Here is a 19,324-nt window from a genome sequence, read left to right as displayed (position 1 = left end):
AGGAATCTTGTCATTAAACCAAAGTCCACAATTGCAGACTTTTTTTAGAAATACATTTGTAGTCCTCAATCCCAAACCCTAGATCATTAGGGTTTTTATTCTGATTTTTCTAGAGCCACAGACGTTATCTTCCAACTGTTTTCACAAGACGACTTGTACTCTGAATGGTTAATAAACTGTTCCGATGTTTAAAATTGGTGGAGGGCCCCTTTAATAAAACTTAGAATTCAATAAAATAACTTTGGAAATAGGGAGAAGTATATTCTGGCTGTCAGACAGATAGAAGTTGTAAAGATGTGGTAAGTTTTAAATGGCTGTAAGCTACTCCTTAACTTCTTCTTTTCTCTTACCATCTGGTGCTATTACTCATGGAACCAAAGAGAACAACAAAAAGCAGAACAGGCACGCATATCTAATTGGCTGTTGACATGTTTAGCCATGGCCAGCATTTTCAGCCAAATAGCATGTTGACCACCCACACTTCAGTCTAGCTTCCTCACTCCTCAGTGTAGCAAATTAAAAAAATATGGAGCCTTTCCTCATGTAGCATGTATTTGTTTCCACGAGTTCAAGTTTGTTTTTTAGTTTCTCAATACTGGAGAGGAGCGGACATGGTGAGAAATTAAGTTACACAGTAAAAAAGGGTCAGCATGCGTTATAGTAAAAATAGCAAACTGTGATCCTCTTTGTCTTACAAGAAGTACGTTTTTTTCTGTAAAGTATTTTGTTACTGTGTTTTCAAAAGTGATAAACAAATACATGTAATTACTATGGTTAATATTTTGGAGGAACAGAGAACTCACAGATCAAAGTCTGTTTAGATCCTGAGCAATATTACCACACATACTGTAAAAGTTGCCTAAAGTCTTTTCCATCCAAATTACTTAGCCATTGTCTAATTCCTCTATGGGGGGTTCTCATGACCACTTCCTGCTGTGGTGACCTTGATGTACCCATAGCTGAAGGGACCTTAGCCCTGACAACACACATTCTGTACATTTTCCACATTCACATGATCATTTATTCCAGGTGAGTTGGTAGAACTCTGACTACAGACACAGATTAACATAAAATTAGATTACTGCAGAAAGCTGACACACATTCTGTGAAGGCCACATTCAAAAAAAAATTACGGAATCAGGCCAAAGGTCAATAATCTTTGAGTAAGAGGGACATGATCAGTAGTCACAATTTTATATGAAGAACTTACTTGAAAATGTACCAGCACTGCTATGGATATGCCAGGGGTCCACAGTACTTTAGAGCTGCTGAAACAGAAAAGTGTGGAAACGCTACTGGCACTGTTTTAGTTTGAAAAGTCTGGAGATGAGTTTCAGTCTGGGTGAGTAGACACAGAGATGTTTGGAAACGATGACGTAGACACTCACAACCGCTTCCCCGATTGGCTCTTCTCAGTCACGACCTAGCCTTCGCCAATTTGACAGGCTCCAATCACATGACCCTCTTCCAGAAGAAAACAGCCGGCATCGACCTCAGCTTCAGAACACAACATGAATAATCAATTACGAGAGTTGCTGACCCTATTGTCTTTGCTAACATCTGCTCTTCGGCTAAATTCCACAGTTTACAATGATGCAACTGCTTACATGAGTAGGATATGAGCTAGGACATTGGAACACGCATGCCCACTGAACGTGAGTGGTCACGGAAATGAGTTTTCAGGCGCGAAATAATGGACGGGAATTAAAACTGATACTGAGTCAAAGTGCTCATATAGACAGAGATCATTCATTGATGGAAAGTCAGATCCCTTTATCTTGAGGCTTGTCTCCTGAGGGGGAAAAAGAACTTAAATCAATCAACCTGTGATCTCTGAATAGATGCCACACAGAGCGGTTTTGTGAGCTGTATGTAGCTCGCTGAGGTCTCTGGTGTTACCTGACAGAAAGCAGGTGTGCTTGTTATTTCTATATTTGAACATGCAGTAGATCATAAAAGAGCCTTTTCTCCAACACCATCCCTCATGCTCAGTCAGTCCGCGCCTGGTGCCGTGCTCTGGAGGAGGTCCAGTGTTTAACCACGCAGCGCTCGCTGGTGACAGATGCCTAATGACATACGTGTTCATTCTGCCATGGCCAAAATGCCCTTTCATGGCAACACATGCACATGTACAGACGATTGCATCTTTAAACACTGGTGAATATAGATGGATAGTCTTTCTTTGGGAAACTCCCAGAGGCCTGAAAGTCCAAATATTTAGTCCTCTATTGATAGTCACACACTGTTACAGTTTAGAAAGTGAATGTGGCAGTGATAACAGTGACATCCATGGCTTTCATGTGTTCCTATCTGCTTTTGTTTGCAGAAGACTTTTTTACCTCATATGGAAAGTAAACACAAACCTCTCTCCACTTGCTGCATTTCTTTGTCTCGCTGAGGTTTTGGCTGGTTGGAGTTCGGCTGGTGGTTTTTAGCGCGGCCTATCACTCCTGACAGGAGGCTATGAGCAAAGCCAGGTCTGGTCTGAGGGGAAAAAATGCCTCCTGTCTCTTGAATTTTAAGTCTGCTTTAGCAACCGTCTACAGACAAACTGTTGTTGGATGCCATCAGCCCACAAAGTCGGCGCAGCATCGCCACAGACCCCCTTATAAAAACCATTGCTGTCAATTTGAAATGTTAACAGGGGTGTTGTCTAGAAAATGCTTGGTCTCAGTATCAGCACGCAACGCTTTGGTATGCAGATAGCTATGCAGAGGGATCAGTGAATTCATCATTTAATTAATGAGTTAGTATCTTTTTCAAATTTCAGGTTTCCTTGATTCTTCATTTTCAAGAATTTCAACTTTTGCACACAAATGACTGGAATGTCTGATTATGGTGCAGTCCAATCTATCCATGGTGCATAATGCATTTAACATTCTCCATGCTGTTGGTTAATGTTTTTGTCCTGGCCTCGGTTCAAGAAGCAGGAGAAGAAGAAAATGTCGAGGTGAGCGCTGTCCTCTGCAGCGGAGACAGCTGTAAAACACATTGATTTGATAAATAAGGTCCACAAAGCCATTACTCTGAAAGGTCTGCATTTGCTGCATCCACACTTAAAATCAAATTAAGTGCTTTGTTTTGTTTCTTTTTTCTCTCGCTCCGCAGGGACTGTTAACAACACAATGAAATGTAAATTGGGCCACATTTAAATAGAGGGATTTCACACCTTCAGTCTTATCATGGAACGAGGCAAAGCTGGGAGGAGATGGACAGCCACGGTTCAGCAAATTGACTTTAGCCTGTTGTTTGTAATTAGGTTTGGATAAAGAAACATTTCCACAACGTTTGCACATCCAGCACCCTATTTGATAAGATAATGTACGTGAGAGCTCCTCTTGAAAAAACTGGCTGAGGAACTTTATTACCAAAGCTGCATTCTTTTGCAGGGAGTGTGGAAGCTGATTTAATAACAGCATAAATACTTTTTCTTCTTTTTATTTGGGAGGCTCATTTCTCTGTAGTTCAGAACTCACTGTGCTCCCTGTGACACATATTTGGAACCACTGGAATGAAAGGCAGCCCTACACCCAGTTTGTGCATCTTGTATGATTTGCGCTGCAGAGCTGTAAGAACTGACAGTATAAGAATAATATAAAATATCTTGTGACGTTTTTTTCTTTGTCTTATTTCTCCCATTTTTGCTCGTTTGCACTTAAACAATATAATTTCATGTTTGCTTGCTCTTTTTTCACAATCGAACCAGTTTGTGAATCAAACTTAAAAAATAACAATGATGCTAATCTAGAATATTTTAAACTAAATAATGTTTTTCAAAAAGATCAAGGAAATCAGTTATGTCCATCCTGACCATCTATACAGGCCTGCTTGGGTTGAGAAATGGAATAAACAATTTAATCTATAGTGCAGATTGTTAGAAAGAGTATTTGGTGTTTCTCCAACAAAGCAGCACTGCTGTGTTGGCTGTGTTAACAAATCCTGGGTTTTCCAGCCACTGACCGATATTTAATGTTCCTATAAATGCATTGTATATTTATATGTGACAGAAATGCACAAACTAGGGTTGTATCCATACTCATTCTGCTGTACATGTATCATTTCTATGAAGTAGAAATACAATGAAGACTTCCTCACATTAAAAGGGATCTTCACTATCCTCACAGACACACAAGTTATTTCCTGTACCACACTTTGGGAACTGGAATGAAAGTAAGCCCCAGAAATTCAGCAAAAGATAATATTGTGATAGGTACGTTTATTCTGCGTAACGCACTTAATAATTACCCACATCCCACATATTATCTCGAATCCCTGGTTCGATATTGGGTTAAGTCAAAGGAAGTACGCGCAGGGGAGTAAAGCAGGGATAGGGAGGCTCCCGGAGAGTTTTTACACACTGGGTAATTAAGAGCTTTGACTGACAGCACAGTGCCAAAAGGCTCAGGCGCGCTCCGATTGGCCGGAGAGCACTTTACAATCTGCTCTTTACCAAGCTCCGCGCAAGCAGAGCGCAGTTACCTCCTCAAAGTCTCACAGGAGCAGGACGCACCAGAGAAGCGCGACGGGGCTGCAGGCAGAGGACAGTGCCCGCAGTGTGGACTTTATACCCAAACCAGACACTCGGCACCTTTTACGCACGTCGATCAGCAGAGCTCAGCACTTTTCTCCTTACATTTGTTTCCTATCATTCAGATTTTCTTTATGAAGTGAGTCTCTTGGTTCGCCTGTGTGAGCCGCACTGAGCTGCATTCACGTTATTTTTGCACAGAGAAACAATGAGGTCCACTTCTGAGTCGTTCTGGAGGATGGTTCGGCTGGCGGTGACAGTGGCGCTCCTGTCAGTGTGCCGTGCCTCAGAGTACGAGTACCTGAGCTGGAAGTCGGACGCGTACAACGCCGGGCGCAGCTACGGCAAACCCCCACAGTGCGTGGACATCCCGGACGACCTGCGGCTCTGCCACAACGTGGGCTACAACCAGATGCTGCTGCCCAACCTGCTCGAGCACGAAACCATGGCTGAGGTGAAGCAGCAGGCCAGCAGCTGGGTGCCCCTGGTGCACAAGAACTGCCACCCGGGCACACAGGTCTTCCTCTGCTCGCTCTTCGCGCCGGTGTGCCTGGAGCGGCCAATCTACCCGTGCCGCTGGCTGTGCGAGGCCGTGCGGGATGGCTGCACCCCCATCATGGAGGCGTTCGGCTTCCCCTGGCCGGAGATGCTCACCTGCGACAAGTTTCCCCAGGACGACGTGTGCATCGCCATGACTCAGCCAAACGCGACCGAGGCCACCAAACCGACAGGTATTACGCACAGCACAAGCCTCCTTCAGCGCGTTCCAGATGTTAATACATTGTCAGTGTTAATCATTGCGTTTTTCAACATGTATAAATCTCAAGGCACTGTGCAGATTGCTATTTGAAGAGAGCAGTTCTGAGAGTTGGTGCCTTGCTTCTTGCTGCTCATCAGCGCCTTGATAGTTGTCGATGGAGGCTGAAACTGTCTTCAGATTACAGTATTTTTCGATTCATTTCAAGGATTTGTCCGATCTGGTTGAACCCTGTCAGGCACATTTACTATTTTCATCACTAATCTGCGTAATATCTCAGCGTTTGTTACGATCGACAAATTTAATGGTTTAGTCTATAAAACAACAAAATGTGTTTGGCAGAGCACTGACAAAAAAACCTGAATTTTCCAGAGAAAAAGCTCCTAATCATACTGATATGCATTTAATTAAATGTTCACTTTTATCTTCCAACATGTTGAGTACCTACAGTTTCAAAGTTTTCTATATTCTGCCAGGAATTCAATCAAAAAATAAAGTAGGCCTGCAATTAAATGTTTGCCTAGGGACACCATATGCTTCAAAGTAACCACAAAGTGCAACTTTAATTTTGAAAAGTAAACCCCCTCTCTCCAAACACACACACACACACACACACACACTCACACCCCAGGTTGCTCCTCCAAACTCCTTTTCACAGAAAGAAAAAAGGTCACAGGACAGGAACTCAGTTGTGTTTTCAGTGATTGCTTCGGTCCCAGTCACATATCACACAGATTCAGGTGTCACGTTATGTCATACCATCAGTCTCCGAATTCAAAAAGAAAAAATGGTTAATTTGTTGTGTTTTTAAAAAAGGCAGATAAATGCAGCAAATCATCCCATTAGAGAAGCGGGAGACAGCCCATGTTGGGTAATTGACTAATTCCGGATTTCTTGGTACAACTAACTATTGACCTCTGAACATTAGCCTCACTAACCTTAGTGCGAAACAGCCACCACTTTTGCCACCGTGTAAAAGTCGACACCGCTGCAATTTAACAGGCTTGAGAATGTTATTTCAGCAGGGAAGGTGTGTTTGCAGATGCAAATCCCAACACAAACAAACCAAATACAACCTTTTGGGTGAGGAGGGTGAGGGGGCGGTGGTGAAATCAGCCGTGAAAACCTGGATTTGATCCCGTTTTAACAATGTCGCCCCTCCGCACCTCCCCTCACCAGCTTCTTAAAGATGGTCTCCTGCAGTTACTAGGCATTCCCAGTGTATGATCTACTGTAGAAAATCTTTCATATGAATGTGAAGTAGCTTGCTGATCACTTGCAGGGATGTTGTACAAATGAAAAAAGTTCTCTAACAGATGGTAGTCATTTATTTCAAGGTGCATGTTGAGCTGGAGGACAATGCTGGGAGGAAGTCCAGCAGCGAGAGGCGAACGTCTGCCTCGATTAATTCTAATTTTCTCCTGAGCCATCACTGACAAATGCATCAGAACTGGTGAAAGATGGAACGATGAAGACATAATTGAATAACACACTGTTCAAATAAATCGTATTTAAATACTCTGGAGGTGAGCGAGAGCCCTGGCAACACCCACCTCACTCCACCCCACCGCACTCCCCCTGGATATCATCTATCACTAATGGCTCCTTGGCTGCAGATTCCCCAAACCTGTTGGGACTGTGTGTGGGTTGGTGTGGAGCAGAGTCAGACAGTTTCATGCAGCATCAGTGAACAGAGAGTGGGGTGGTGGTGGGGGGGTGTCAGCCTGATGAGCCAAGCTGACAAATACCAGAGAAACCCAGAAAAATGCACAAAAGCAACAGGTCTGGGGAAGATAAAGCTGGGGGCTGATTCCGGTTAGTTTTTGTCTGAGACCTCAGCTGCTCTGCTCGGCTCCCTGCCGATCACATATAGGTGAGGAGGGGGAAGTACAAGCGCCTCATTCACTTTAACCATGAACTACGGGGAAATTTCCATCATCACATCATCAACTTACTTACATTTCACCTGAGGACCTTTGGGCTGAACATGTTGGTCATAAATGGGGGGACTGTGGATCATCCAGCAATTGCACAGAGCTCACTGTATCTGCAGACGGGACTTATCCCATGTGTGTGTGTGTGTGTGTGTGTGTGTAGAGGGGGTGGGTGCTACTGACGGACATGGTGGTATGGACGGAGGCCCATTTTTCTGAAAAAGAGCTCCCTTCTCAGGGTTGGTCGGGACCACACAGAGCTGCAAGCTCTCCAGACGTCACCTGTTATCATTTGTTGTCAGCGCCATAGCGATAAAGAAAGCCGGCGTTCTTCCGCAGGACAGAGTTTGGCCTGTTGAAGCCGATCTACCCGGGGGGAGTCATGCATTTTTCTTTCTGCCATGTATACCATTCCCTTAGAATGCAGTAATATGTAACGTTAAGGTTGATGAAGACAAAAAAAGCAAGCTAATGTTTTGAGCTGGTGATAATTGGTTTAAAGGAGAACCAGGCTCAAACAGGCAAAGGGACTCTGTGACTCTGTAAACAGTGTTTGTTTTCACAAGCTTTTTACACCTGGGTGCTACTTTCACAAGCTTTCGCTAAACACATGTAATGGACAACTGGCGATGGGGAGAAAAACTATTTGTTTTCACCCTTCCTTACCTCTCTGCTCAGTCGATCCTCATCCGAGCTGTGACACTGAAATTCACTTTGTTTGAAAGAAACGCTGCAGGACGCTGAAATCGCACCACAGGTCCAACTTTGTTTGGAAAGTAAACTCAGCTGTTTGGCATCAAACAAACATTTGTGGTAAAAACTGAACAGTCGTGTTGGTGAAATATTTGCAGGTTTGCCTCTAGATAGAAATTACTTTTTGGCCAAAACAATCTCGGCTTTGTCCTAATCAGGTTTTTGTCTTCGAGTTGGATGATACTGCCTTTTTTTGAAAATTTGGAGCATTCCATAAGGCTTGGATTGAACATCATGCCCATGTATTCCTCCCACATTTCATACTTTATTTGGCATTTAAGGGTGTATGCATAACCGTTGACTACAATGGAAAGGTCCATTTGCATGTGTCTAAATGTAAAAGAGTGAGAGAGAGTTTTTACTCCCGGCTATAAAAGCTGAGGACATTCCTCAGTGAGGTCAGGTCATCAGACCTAGCGACTGACACCAGACACTAGATAGGATGTCTGTGTTTAGAAAGGGTTTTAGATTAAAAGATAAAAATTAATTAAGAGCATGAATGTGATATATATTTTAAAAGAATTTACTTGAACTTCATTCCAAACAAGAAATGACTTGTTTTGTTTTCCTCTTGATTCTTCGTTTGTTCCTTTGCCCACATCCCAAATGGTTGGCAAACGGAACTAATTCTAATAATTAAAACCATGTCGATGATTTATTTCTTGTATCAACGAGACTTGTATTTTTGCCTCTTTTCTGATTTCTGAAACGTGGACCTTATTTTATTTTATTTATTTTTCCCAGGTTACTCCCCCATCTGCCCTCCATGTGACAATGAAATGAAAACAGACGCCATGCTGGAGCATATGTGTGCCAGCGAGTTCGGTGAGTGTCCTCCAAACACCCATTGCGCCAACACACACACACACACACAGCATGCAAAATACAGCACACTTCCCACTTTGATACGTTTTGACATGCATCACAGCGCTTCAAACAATCAGAAGAGCAGCATGAGATGGTCGAACTTTATTACAGTCCATGAATTCTGAACAAAGTATGTAAAGAATGTAGAGCATGGTTTTCTCCCTGTGTATTTGCACCCCCGTATTTGACCACACTTGTCCATATTTGGCCATTTTTGTGGTGAGATCAATGATCTCTGTCTCTGTGTTAAAGTTACAAGCAGAGTTTATCTCTCAGTGAGACGTACCAGGCCTGTCTGTTCTGGTAAAGGATGATGTTCTGTGACTAATGAATAGCGGCCATTAAAGTCTTTATGTGGCAGATCCTCGCTGTAGTAAAGTGGGATGTTTGTTCTGCTGTCTGGGTGGACTGTTGTTTTAGAATCCACTCTGCACATTGGCCAACATCCACATATAAATGTCTTCTTAAATTAAGTAGTTAATGATAAACTGTGAGTTTGTTTTCCTTTTTAAAATTTATCTCAAATACATATCTAAAGAAAAAAAGCGGTTTATTTTAGTTTGCTTTTTATTAGACATTTAAATCACTACTCGAAGGAAGGATCACATTAAATATTGGATTTATAACAGACCGTTCGGTTTCAATATTCACTGTGTATTGCCCCAACCCTTATGCTAATATTCAAACCCACTTCTGTTTCCCTTAAGCTATTGTTGTCAGTGCAAAGGGGAGAAAATTAATGAACAGAATCCCGAACCATTTGGAGTTCTTGTAAAGAAATGATTAAATGGTTCCAGTTTCCTGATCTAAGGCTCCCAGTTAGTATCAACTCTCCCGACTGAATGACATGAGTTGTCAGTCATGACCTCTGGGTAAAGTCCAGAGAATCGGCAATGGAGTCTAGCCAGAGTTTGCCTTTCACACATTCACAACACAGCGGTAGGTTCTCTGCACAGACGTATTCACAACAGCATCAAATCCTCCGCATTATTCAGATGAGAGGTGGAGCAGCCGGGTGCGGCAGGCAGAGGCAGGAAGTGACGTATTAACTCTGCTGCGGAGATAACCGTTCTTGGCTCTTATCAGCACAATCTCTCTCAACGTTTTTTCACCGGGAGATATTGCTTTCCTTTTTTCTTTGTTTCATTTTTACGTCTGTTGCATTTTAGAAGCGTCATCAACCCCCCTACTCAATCGCAGTGAATCCAGCTGGGATCATCTGCTGGGTTTACACGTCAACTTCTCCTGGATTCTATGGACTTTTTATAAGCAGGCCGGGCAGATCGTCTCACGTTGACATTTGCGTTCACACATGCACCTCCACTTGACTCGGGAGTCCAATGCATGTCTGAAAGCAGCCATGGATAACAAATTACACTACAAGCCTTGCAAACCCTTACAGTCAGTTAAAGGTCTATAATGTTGTAAGTTCAAAAATCCTAATTCCTGCTATCACCTTTCATCATTGCTGTTCCTCTCATTATCTGTAACTAAGCAACCACCTGCGAAGGAGACAATCTGATTCCTATTTAGAGTGGTGTGTGCAAACAGTGTCATGTGATGTGCATTTTCAGAGTTAGTGTGGAGAGTGATTGTTTCTAATGATTGAGGTTGTTTGAATGCCTAATCTGAAGCCAAAGGCAGTTTCTCACATTAATTTCAGTCCAACTTGAATGGTAACCAGACTGAAAACAACAGGAAGGAAGGAAGATATTTTGCTGACGGAGGCAAAGTTTAAAGAAATCTGGGGATTTGTTTGAGCCAGTTACACTTAAAAAAGACATAGAAATCATTCAACTCAATAAAAAAACACATCATCTGAAATGCAGTTATGAGGACTTCCAGGAATAACATGGGCATGATGCACACAAGATGCAAGATGTTGGGCTTTCATGTTTTATTCACTGGCTGGACCAAAACTTGCGGCAGCTTGAATTCCAGGTGCCTCGCCGAGCAAACATAGACTGGACGCACATTGGAAACAGACTTTCTTCCAGTTCTCATTTGTTTAACGGATCGCCATGTTGTTTATGCTGTGGCGATGAGACACGCCTTTTTCAGTCTGCTTCCTGGTTTGCCAAGAGGAGAGTGGCACCATTATTGGCTTTTTTCATCTCGGATGAAGACAGATGTTGTTTTCCTTGCTTGTCATAAGTGCCCCAACCATCTGACACGTGAGGATACGCAGACAGATTTAGTATCAGGGCAAGGATGAGACACTGTGACGCTTGTGTTGCAGGTTTGAACCCACATGGGACCGACCTGTTTTGGTATGCAACGAACGTAGCTGTGATTTCAGTACGGCTTGATTGCAGCGAGTAAACAACTAATGCCTGACAACTTGGCAAGCGATAGCATCACTGGTCGTATCATTTGTTTGTTGCTTTTTCCAGCCAATGGAATTCAGCTTTGGTCTGAGCAGAAACGTACAACAGCTTTAAATACACCAGCTGAACCCACACACAAATAATGCCTCGTCTTGAAGAAAAAGAAAATATGCAGATGAAAAAATCCCAAGCTTTAATCATGTGTTTTATCCCGTCAGCGAAAGATAAGGCCATCATTCTGATTGCATACTGCTAGTTATGACTTGACTGAAAGTGGTCAACATCGTGGGCAGCAGCGTGTGTGGGGAACCTGTGTTTAAAATCCAAATTGCAGACAAGCCTGTCTGTTTTGTTTGGAGAGGACCACAAAGTAAGATATGATAGATAGATTACTTGCTCTTCTCTGTGGAGCACGGAAATGGAAAACCATAAAGAGGCTTGAGGAATGAATCAGTGACTTAGCCTGAAGTCTGTATGAATCTGTGCGGACCAATCATGTGTGAAATACCCCACCCTGGCAGAGGATTAGCATTTTTTCATCCACTAGAAACATCCCTTACTGGAAGTTGTGAAAGATCTGTTTTCAGTTTAGGTGGAAGTTAAGCGTGTCTTTTGGTAATAGCACTTTTCGATCATTTGACGCCTTAGTAATCACCTCCCTTTCAGTTGCACAAGAGTAGTTGATTTGTGCAAGAGGTTTGATCCTGATAAAAGCTTAGAACGCTGCAGCAACACAGCTTTTGACTCGAGGTGGTTGACTGTTGTGTTTCTCTGGCAGCAGAGGGAAAATTCTTGCAATTTAGACGTGTGATTTAATGCTAATTCCACAGAGGAAGTCTAACAAGTAACAATTTATCAGGCTACATCCACATTACTACGTTTTGGTTTGAAAATGTATCAACACTGCTACGTATATGCTTGGCGTCAACACTACTCCAGAGTTTTATTGCTGCTAGAACAGAGAAGTTTGGAAATGTTGCTGGCCCCATTTTAGTCTGAGCTCCGGGGGCAGCATTTCAGTCGGGATGGGAATAAATAGAAGTTTGGTAACAATAACATAGACATTTACAACTGCTGGTTGGGTCTTTTAAGTCATGACATAGTCTTAGCTGATTCGTCAGGCTCCTATCACATGACCCCCTTTCGGAAGAAAACAATTGGTGTGAGCCAAGGCTACCAGTGTAGTACGCAACAAAGATAATCTATTCCAAGTGTTGCTGACCCTGTTGTCTTTGCTAACAGCTGTTGTGCAGATAAATTCTGCATTTTACAATGACACAGCTGTTAACATGTGCAGGAGACGAGCCATTATTTGAGCAATCTTCGACAATTCTGCAATTGACAAATAAATGCTTCCTGTTTACTCCGGCATGTGCATGCCCAGTGTACGTGAGTGGTGACGTGATGTTTGAAAACAGAAAATTGAGTTAGATGGATGTAGCCTCAGTGCAGAACTTTAAGCTCACCTGTTGAGGACTGACACACTGACACCACCCGAAATCCTGATCTTTCTTCTAACACATGCACACACACACTCATGCACACAGACACACACATGCTATTTGCAGCACTCAGCTGGTAACAGATTTACAGCTCATCCCACTCAACACTTTGTTCCCACCACAATTTATCTCTGTGCTTAAGGTTTTATGGTACCTCATTGTCCCAAAAAAAACCTCCAGCCCCCCTCAATTAAATCTCTCCTCTAACCTCGGACAGCTCACTTTGTTGTCGGTGCCAAATGACTCCTTCCCTTTGCTGACACAGTAAACAACAGGGAGGCCTTGCGCTAGAGACCTGATCACTTCAGCTTATCGGATCACTTGAGTTTCCATTATTGTAAATGGGGAGTACCGAGTACAACCCCCCTGCTGGGTTTATGACTCCCCTGGGAGCTGGAAGCCTCTGAACCAACACAGGAAATCAGGCCAGGTGTCAGGGACCAGAAGAAAGAGAGGGCTCCCCAGCAAAGAAACTGATATTAGATGCTAATGCCAGGGCAAAAAACCTAAATCTACTTTTACGTCTTCTAAAAGGTTTATAGACTGTCTTGTCTGTTTATGTCTGCAAAATTAGAGCCTCTGATGGTGTCATCTTAACTTTTCTATTAAGGTTTGATATCAAATTGCACATTACATTATAGGACCATGGTAATTTTGTCTTATTTAACAACAAGTGTCTACCTTCTTGTAACCCTTTAAACCCTTGCATTTTGGCATATTTCTACTGGTTAGAGCCAGTTCAGTCAAATAATGATTGTTCTGAGATCCGAAGAGGTAAACTATATCCAATAATTCACTCAAGAAATTGAGAGATAGAGAAAGAGTCATCATTTTTGTTTTGTGGACACATGTTTTTTTGTTAATCCTATGCCGGGGATAATTTCTTTCAGTAAAAGAAAAACACACTATTAAGTGGCAAATTACAACTGAAAAACATTAAAAAAGTAAAGAAGCATTATCAACAAAATGTAATTTAAGTATTGACAGTTAACATTATTTAGAATGGCTCTTTTCAGCACATTACATTTAAACAGTATTTCTGGTATTCAATCAAGCTAATCTTTAAACAAGAAGATTACAGAAAAGAGCAGCAATTTGAGCGTACTTCTAATTTTCGCTTTAGTCCTAAATACAGAATACAATGATTTCCTCAGGCCTGTAAAACTGCTTCATATGAAAGAATCTGTGGAGGAAAATCACTGTTTGGTTGAATTCCTCAAAACCCGTGACCACAATATGGCCAAAGCTTATGATGAAGAGTCACAAGTACACTTCATAAGCCAACAAGGTTCAGAAGTATTGATCTAATCTATCTCAGACTCATATTTACATATATTATCTATCCCAAGTGGACAGCTCTGAGTACCTTATTTCACACCTGACATCTGAATGCATCTCCACATGCCTCTGAAGTGACCACTTGTGACCTGAAATCAGTTCTCCACTCTGTATGCAAATAATCACTTATATTATTCCGTATGCAAAGACCAACTGAAATGTTTTTAACAGAAATGCACTTCCTGTTTGAGTCTCTTAAACTGAGTTTCCTGACCTGTTTGATGAACCTGTAATTTATCTCTGTAGGCCTTTTGAAATGTTCAAACATTGAGGACAAACCATTTTATGCTAATTGAGTGCAAGAATAAAAACACATTTCCATGTATGCAGAGGGCATCACTTAATTAGTTGGTCCTTCAGTGTGGCCCAGGACACATTTTCATTCATATTGACAAAAGAATGCAAACATAAGCAGCTTCCACCAGTGTGTCGTCAGTACGTCTTGGGGGTGTTCACACATAGAGCTGTACGGGGCCTGGTTACTTACTGGTCACTGGTGACACCATTGCAGAAACAACTTATACAGTGCTTGTTGAGAATCCGATGTATGTTGTGATTCTCCATGACAATGTAGCAGCACCTCCATTAATGACCATGTGCTGGATGGATTGTTGAGCCACCTCACTGCTCTATTGCACATTATAATTATGTTTGGATGTGTTTGGAATCTTGCAGGAACACTGTTATTAGGAGAAGAGGAAGCATTTCACCAGCCAAGAGCATACAAATGTTTTACCATCAACAACAGTGTAACTATTATTTGATGTCAACCTCGTACTGTATGAGGTTGCTGGGGAGATTAAGCCCTCAAACAACACAAGGTGCAAAGAAAGGATTAAAGACTTTCAAGGATTGAGGATTTATCTAGATAAAGTCGTTTCAGGGGTGGGCAAGGCGTTCTCTTTTATGACTCACTAATTATGAATGCTGCCCATTTTGATTTCACTGAACACTAAGCCTCTTCATAGAGACCTTTTGAGAAACTAGAGATGGAGGATAAAAGTCTTAATCCCTACCATGTGCACTCTTAATACTGGGAAAAACAGGGCACCTCTTTTTTAACACTTTAATTAGCAATGGGAGATGCGAGCGCAGAGCAAGAGATGAAACGTTTGGAAGTTTCTTGTGTGCCAATTTGGGTTTTTATGTCAGGCATAACTCTGCAAAAAGTGAGTCAAGAGGGATTTGGTCTCTAAAACTGTGGAGAAAATTAGACACAAGTTGTATTTTTTTTTTGAGTCAGGATCTTTGCTGGAGCGTGAAGATGATTCATGCTCAATCAGGCTGTTCTCTGCACTCTAGGTCACAGGACTTCATCTCTGACATGAATCACTGGTTTACCCTGACACCAACTCTGTCAGTTAGATTGAACAGAGCGTGCCACGCTCTTTTTTTTCCTTTCGTGCTGCCGTGCACCACACACACATCGGTGAGTGTCGTGGAAAATGAGAGAACGTAATGTGTGGAGGCATATGAAGATTTGGACCACCAAAGTCTGACTCGTGCTCCAATTCAGAGGGGGAACTGGCAGATACAGAGTGATTAGAAGGTTAAATAGAGTTTAGTGAAAGATCAGGAGTGTTATCATTAAGCTGAAAAACAGATCAGAGGGGAGTAGAAGCCAAGTAGGTGTGCACCAATGCAGTGTTACACACCGCTTATTGTTATAGAAAAACTCAAGTATGGAGGATACTTTTTTCTTATAAGAGAAAAAAAAGAAAAAAGTTTTACTTTCTTAGTTAGATCTAATGTTGTTTTCTTTGTAGGGAAGCCACACTTCTAAATGTGTAATTTTGTTGTCACACATGATTTAGTATCAGAGAATCTTTGATGCAGGCTTTACATAATAGTATTGTCCTGAACCTGATTATTATGAGGTTCATAGAAGGTTTCTACTTCATAAACAAGAATTGCAGAAACTCATAAGGGGAATCATGAATTTTTTTGTTATGTTAGCTGTTTCTAACCAGATTACATGGTAATAATCATCGTCAGTCATCAACAGAAATCCAATACACATCAGGTGTAATGTAGATACATTTCAGTAAACTCCAGTATAACTGGAATTCTATTGCAAATTGGTATAATTTCAGCACAGCGCACAATATAGGACCTACTCATTACATGTGATTATGTCCCCATGAGTCAGGTGCATCATTTATTTATATAAGGCCTTTGTGATCAATAGTAACCTGCGTACTAAAATAAACATTGTTACATAAACTATTTAAAGTGTGGTATTTAATATTTAAGTGTAGAGATAGATGATATTAACAACTTTACAACGACACTGACTTAGTGTATCTGCAATAAGCTAATATTAGCCGATACATTGGTCCACCATTTATCATTCTGTATATCACAAATAAAATTACATATAACCACATATACAATTTCATCACCCACTTTGTTTACAGTGAAAGAATTAGTCTTGCTACGAATAAGGCTATTCATCCATATGACAACACTGTCAACTGAGATGTTTAAACCCAAACTGTTCAAATTCATACCAAGTCGTCTTCAACCAAGTGTTTTTGTCTCCTTTTCTCCTCTCGCAGCGCTCAAGACCAAGATCAAGGAGGTGAAGCGAGAAAACATGGACCGCAAGGTGATCCTGCAGAAGAGGAGGAAGATGGTGAAACAAGGCAACCTGACAAAGAAGGACTTGAAGAAGCTGGTGTTGTACTTAAAGAATGGCGCGGACTGCCCCTGCCAGCAGCTAGACAACCTGGGAAACCAGTACCTAATCATGGGCCGCAAGGTGGATAAGCAGTACCTCCTCACAGGCATCCACAAGTGGGACAAGTCCAGCAAAGAGTTCAAAAAGGCCATGAAGAAGCTCAAGACCTACAAATGTCCCGCCTTTGAGAACGTCTTCAAATAAAATGATCCCGCTACCATCGCTGGTCGCATCTCATCCTACATATGAACTTGCATTAAGCATTAAAATCCCAAACTTTGCTTTCTTTTGTTCTGTTTATATATCTATATATCTTTGTATATTTACATATACTTTGAAATGTCCATTATCAAGTTTTAGTCCAATGTGGTGAGTGATGACACCACACATAATTAAAGGTTGGGGTTTCCTTTTTTTGCTTTTCTTTTGCTTAAGAAAAGGACATTGTAGTAACAGCCCCTCCTGACTGAAATCATTTCCATTATATGTATGTAGATACTTTGTTTCATCCATTATCCTACAGCTCAGTAGGCTATGCTGAAAGTAATAGTTGGCATTTTGTTTTCCTACCAAGAGTTAGATGACTTGACTGATTCCACTCTCGTGTCTGTACAGGTAATATGAAGCTAGAGAGCCTACGTTAGCGTAAAGACTGGAAGCAGGCTGAGACAGCTATGGCTGTCCAAAGGCAAGGAAAACACAGGTTGTCATTTTTAAGTTTTGTTTTTTGTACATATTAAGCAAAGGAAATATACCATGTTATTAAGTGAGATGTAGATGCGTTTAGACTGATTTGTCTTTTGTGGGGGGCAGAGCCGAGCTAATGGTTACTTCCCGCTTCCAGTCTCGCTAGCGTACGGTAAACATCTGCTGGCACTAACTTCAAATTAGCATAGATGAATGATACTGATATTTATCTATCCGTTGGCAGGAAAAATGTCCAACTGTTCCTTTAAATATGTATCGTTTGATCATATCCTAAATCATAAAGTAACTACACCGTAGAAATTGGCAGTTGTGGTTTTGTGCTGCTTTTAAAGCCAAACTACAGAGCAGCTCACGACTGGGTTCCTCTTGGGTAAGTTATTAACAGACATATGAGAAAATGCTGCTGTTAGCTGATTGTTTAGTCAAACTTAAGACTGTAATATCAACAGTTTGATGCTTTGCTGTTCATTTCTTCATGTCATTGTTACATATTCTTTTTGTGACTTGAAAAATCATAAGAGAATCATTACCACCGACCTTCATCACAAGACAATGTGTAGAGTTGTGTGCCAGATTTCTTGATTTCACGCCGTGTTGTCACCTGACAGTTGGCTAAATGTTTTTACCACTTTGCTGTCTCGACATCCAGTCTAACTGCAGTAATCAGTATTCACCAGTAATGGAAATGCCTTGTAGTCATATGTGTTGAAAAAGTTAGAAGTGCAAATGTTGCCAACTCTGTGCTGTTTTGGATTGCTGGTTCGTTGTAGCACTATTTTGTTGCAGATTTGAATGTGAGTGGTGCATTTCTGCCTATTACATGTACATACAAATTTTACATAAATATGGAAAAACTGTGTCACTCATTTTATTTAGTGTTCTTTTATGGGTTTTCACATGAAAATGTCGGCTGGCTGGTCAATTCACTACTTTGGTCCAGGGAAATAGCTCAATGTGAACAAGATGATTTCTTGATACTATCTAAACCAACCTGAGTGTTTCAAGGCTAATATGTCACCATGATTCTTTTCTTTTGTGAATGATTATTTCACGTTTCACAGGTGATTAACATCAGTTTTCTTTGTGTCATTTTGCATTACATCAATAACAAGTGGTAAGTGAATGCATGTCTCACCAGACCAGCCTTCACACAAGCCCTGTGTTCGGACAACATGGGTGATTGTGTAGCTAGTGCATCCTTTTTATTTACCATTACTTTGTGGATGTCTGTTTGCAATTTTTGACCCATGCAGGACTCTGATTTATAGCTCCCAGATGGTGGGTGTGTCCAAATGGCTTTGCTGATCCCATGACTTTTCATGTCATATAAGCTAAATCCAAATAACTTGACATTTGACTTAAAGTCTCACTGTGCCTAAATTCAAGTTAACGAGAGCACAGGGCTGGACTACCTAACAGTTAAAGTGGCGCACTACCTTTGGTTGTGGAGAAAATAACCTTACATTAATTTGATTAATTACTGATTTATTATTGGCTCATGTCTTATAGAGAAGCCCAGTGTCAAACTGTTATTATCAGAACTGATACAGAGCAAACCTGGGCCAAAGATAATGTGGCCTCATTTTGTCTCATCCAGTTCCAGCTGTTTCATCCCTGCATTGCAGAAAGCATTTATATCACATGTAAGAGTTTTTCCTTACTCTTGTTAAAGGGTTAAGGGCAGAGGATGCCGCACCTTGTTAAGCCCAATGAGGCAATCTGTGATTTGTAACTATGGGCTATACAACTAAAATGTGATTGATTGATTGATTGAATTACAATCAGTAAGAGAAGTGTGTGCAGGTCACTAGGGCCTGAAATAATGAATGAATGAAAGAGTTTATAGTTTATGTTTTCATAAAGCTATGAACTAATTTACTTTTCAAAATTTTTCATTTTGTAGGACAGTGCAAACTCTTATCTTTCTTTC

The 19,324-nt window shown here is 41.3% G+C and overlaps 1 protein-coding gene across 1 annotated transcript; it reads left to right on the top strand.

Moving 5' to 3' along the window:
* The first annotated feature begins 4,471 nt into the window (after positions 1-4,471).
* Positions 4,472-18,251, top strand: sfrp1a (secreted frizzled-related protein 1a). Its single transcript, XM_020094057.2, has 3 exons — positions 4,472-5,259; positions 8,717-8,797; positions 16,565-18,251. Exons 1-3 carry the CDS (start codon positions 4,737-4,739, stop codon positions 16,888-16,890), a joined length of 930 nt encoding a protein of 309 aa, XP_019949616.1. The 5' UTR covers positions 4,472-4,736; the 3' UTR covers positions 16,891-18,251.
* The last annotated feature ends 1,073 nt before the right edge of the window (positions 18,252-19,324 follow it).

Source organism: Paralichthys olivaceus, chromosome 4 (assembly GCF_024713975.1).
Source record: "Paralichthys olivaceus isolate ysfri-2021 chromosome 4, ASM2471397v2, whole genome shotgun sequence".
Classification (NCBI taxonomy): domain Eukaryota; kingdom Metazoa; phylum Chordata; class Actinopteri; order Pleuronectiformes; family Paralichthyidae; genus Paralichthys; species Paralichthys olivaceus.
Note: the sequence above shows the minus strand (reverse complement) of the source record. Positions and strands in the feature narration are given on the sequence as shown.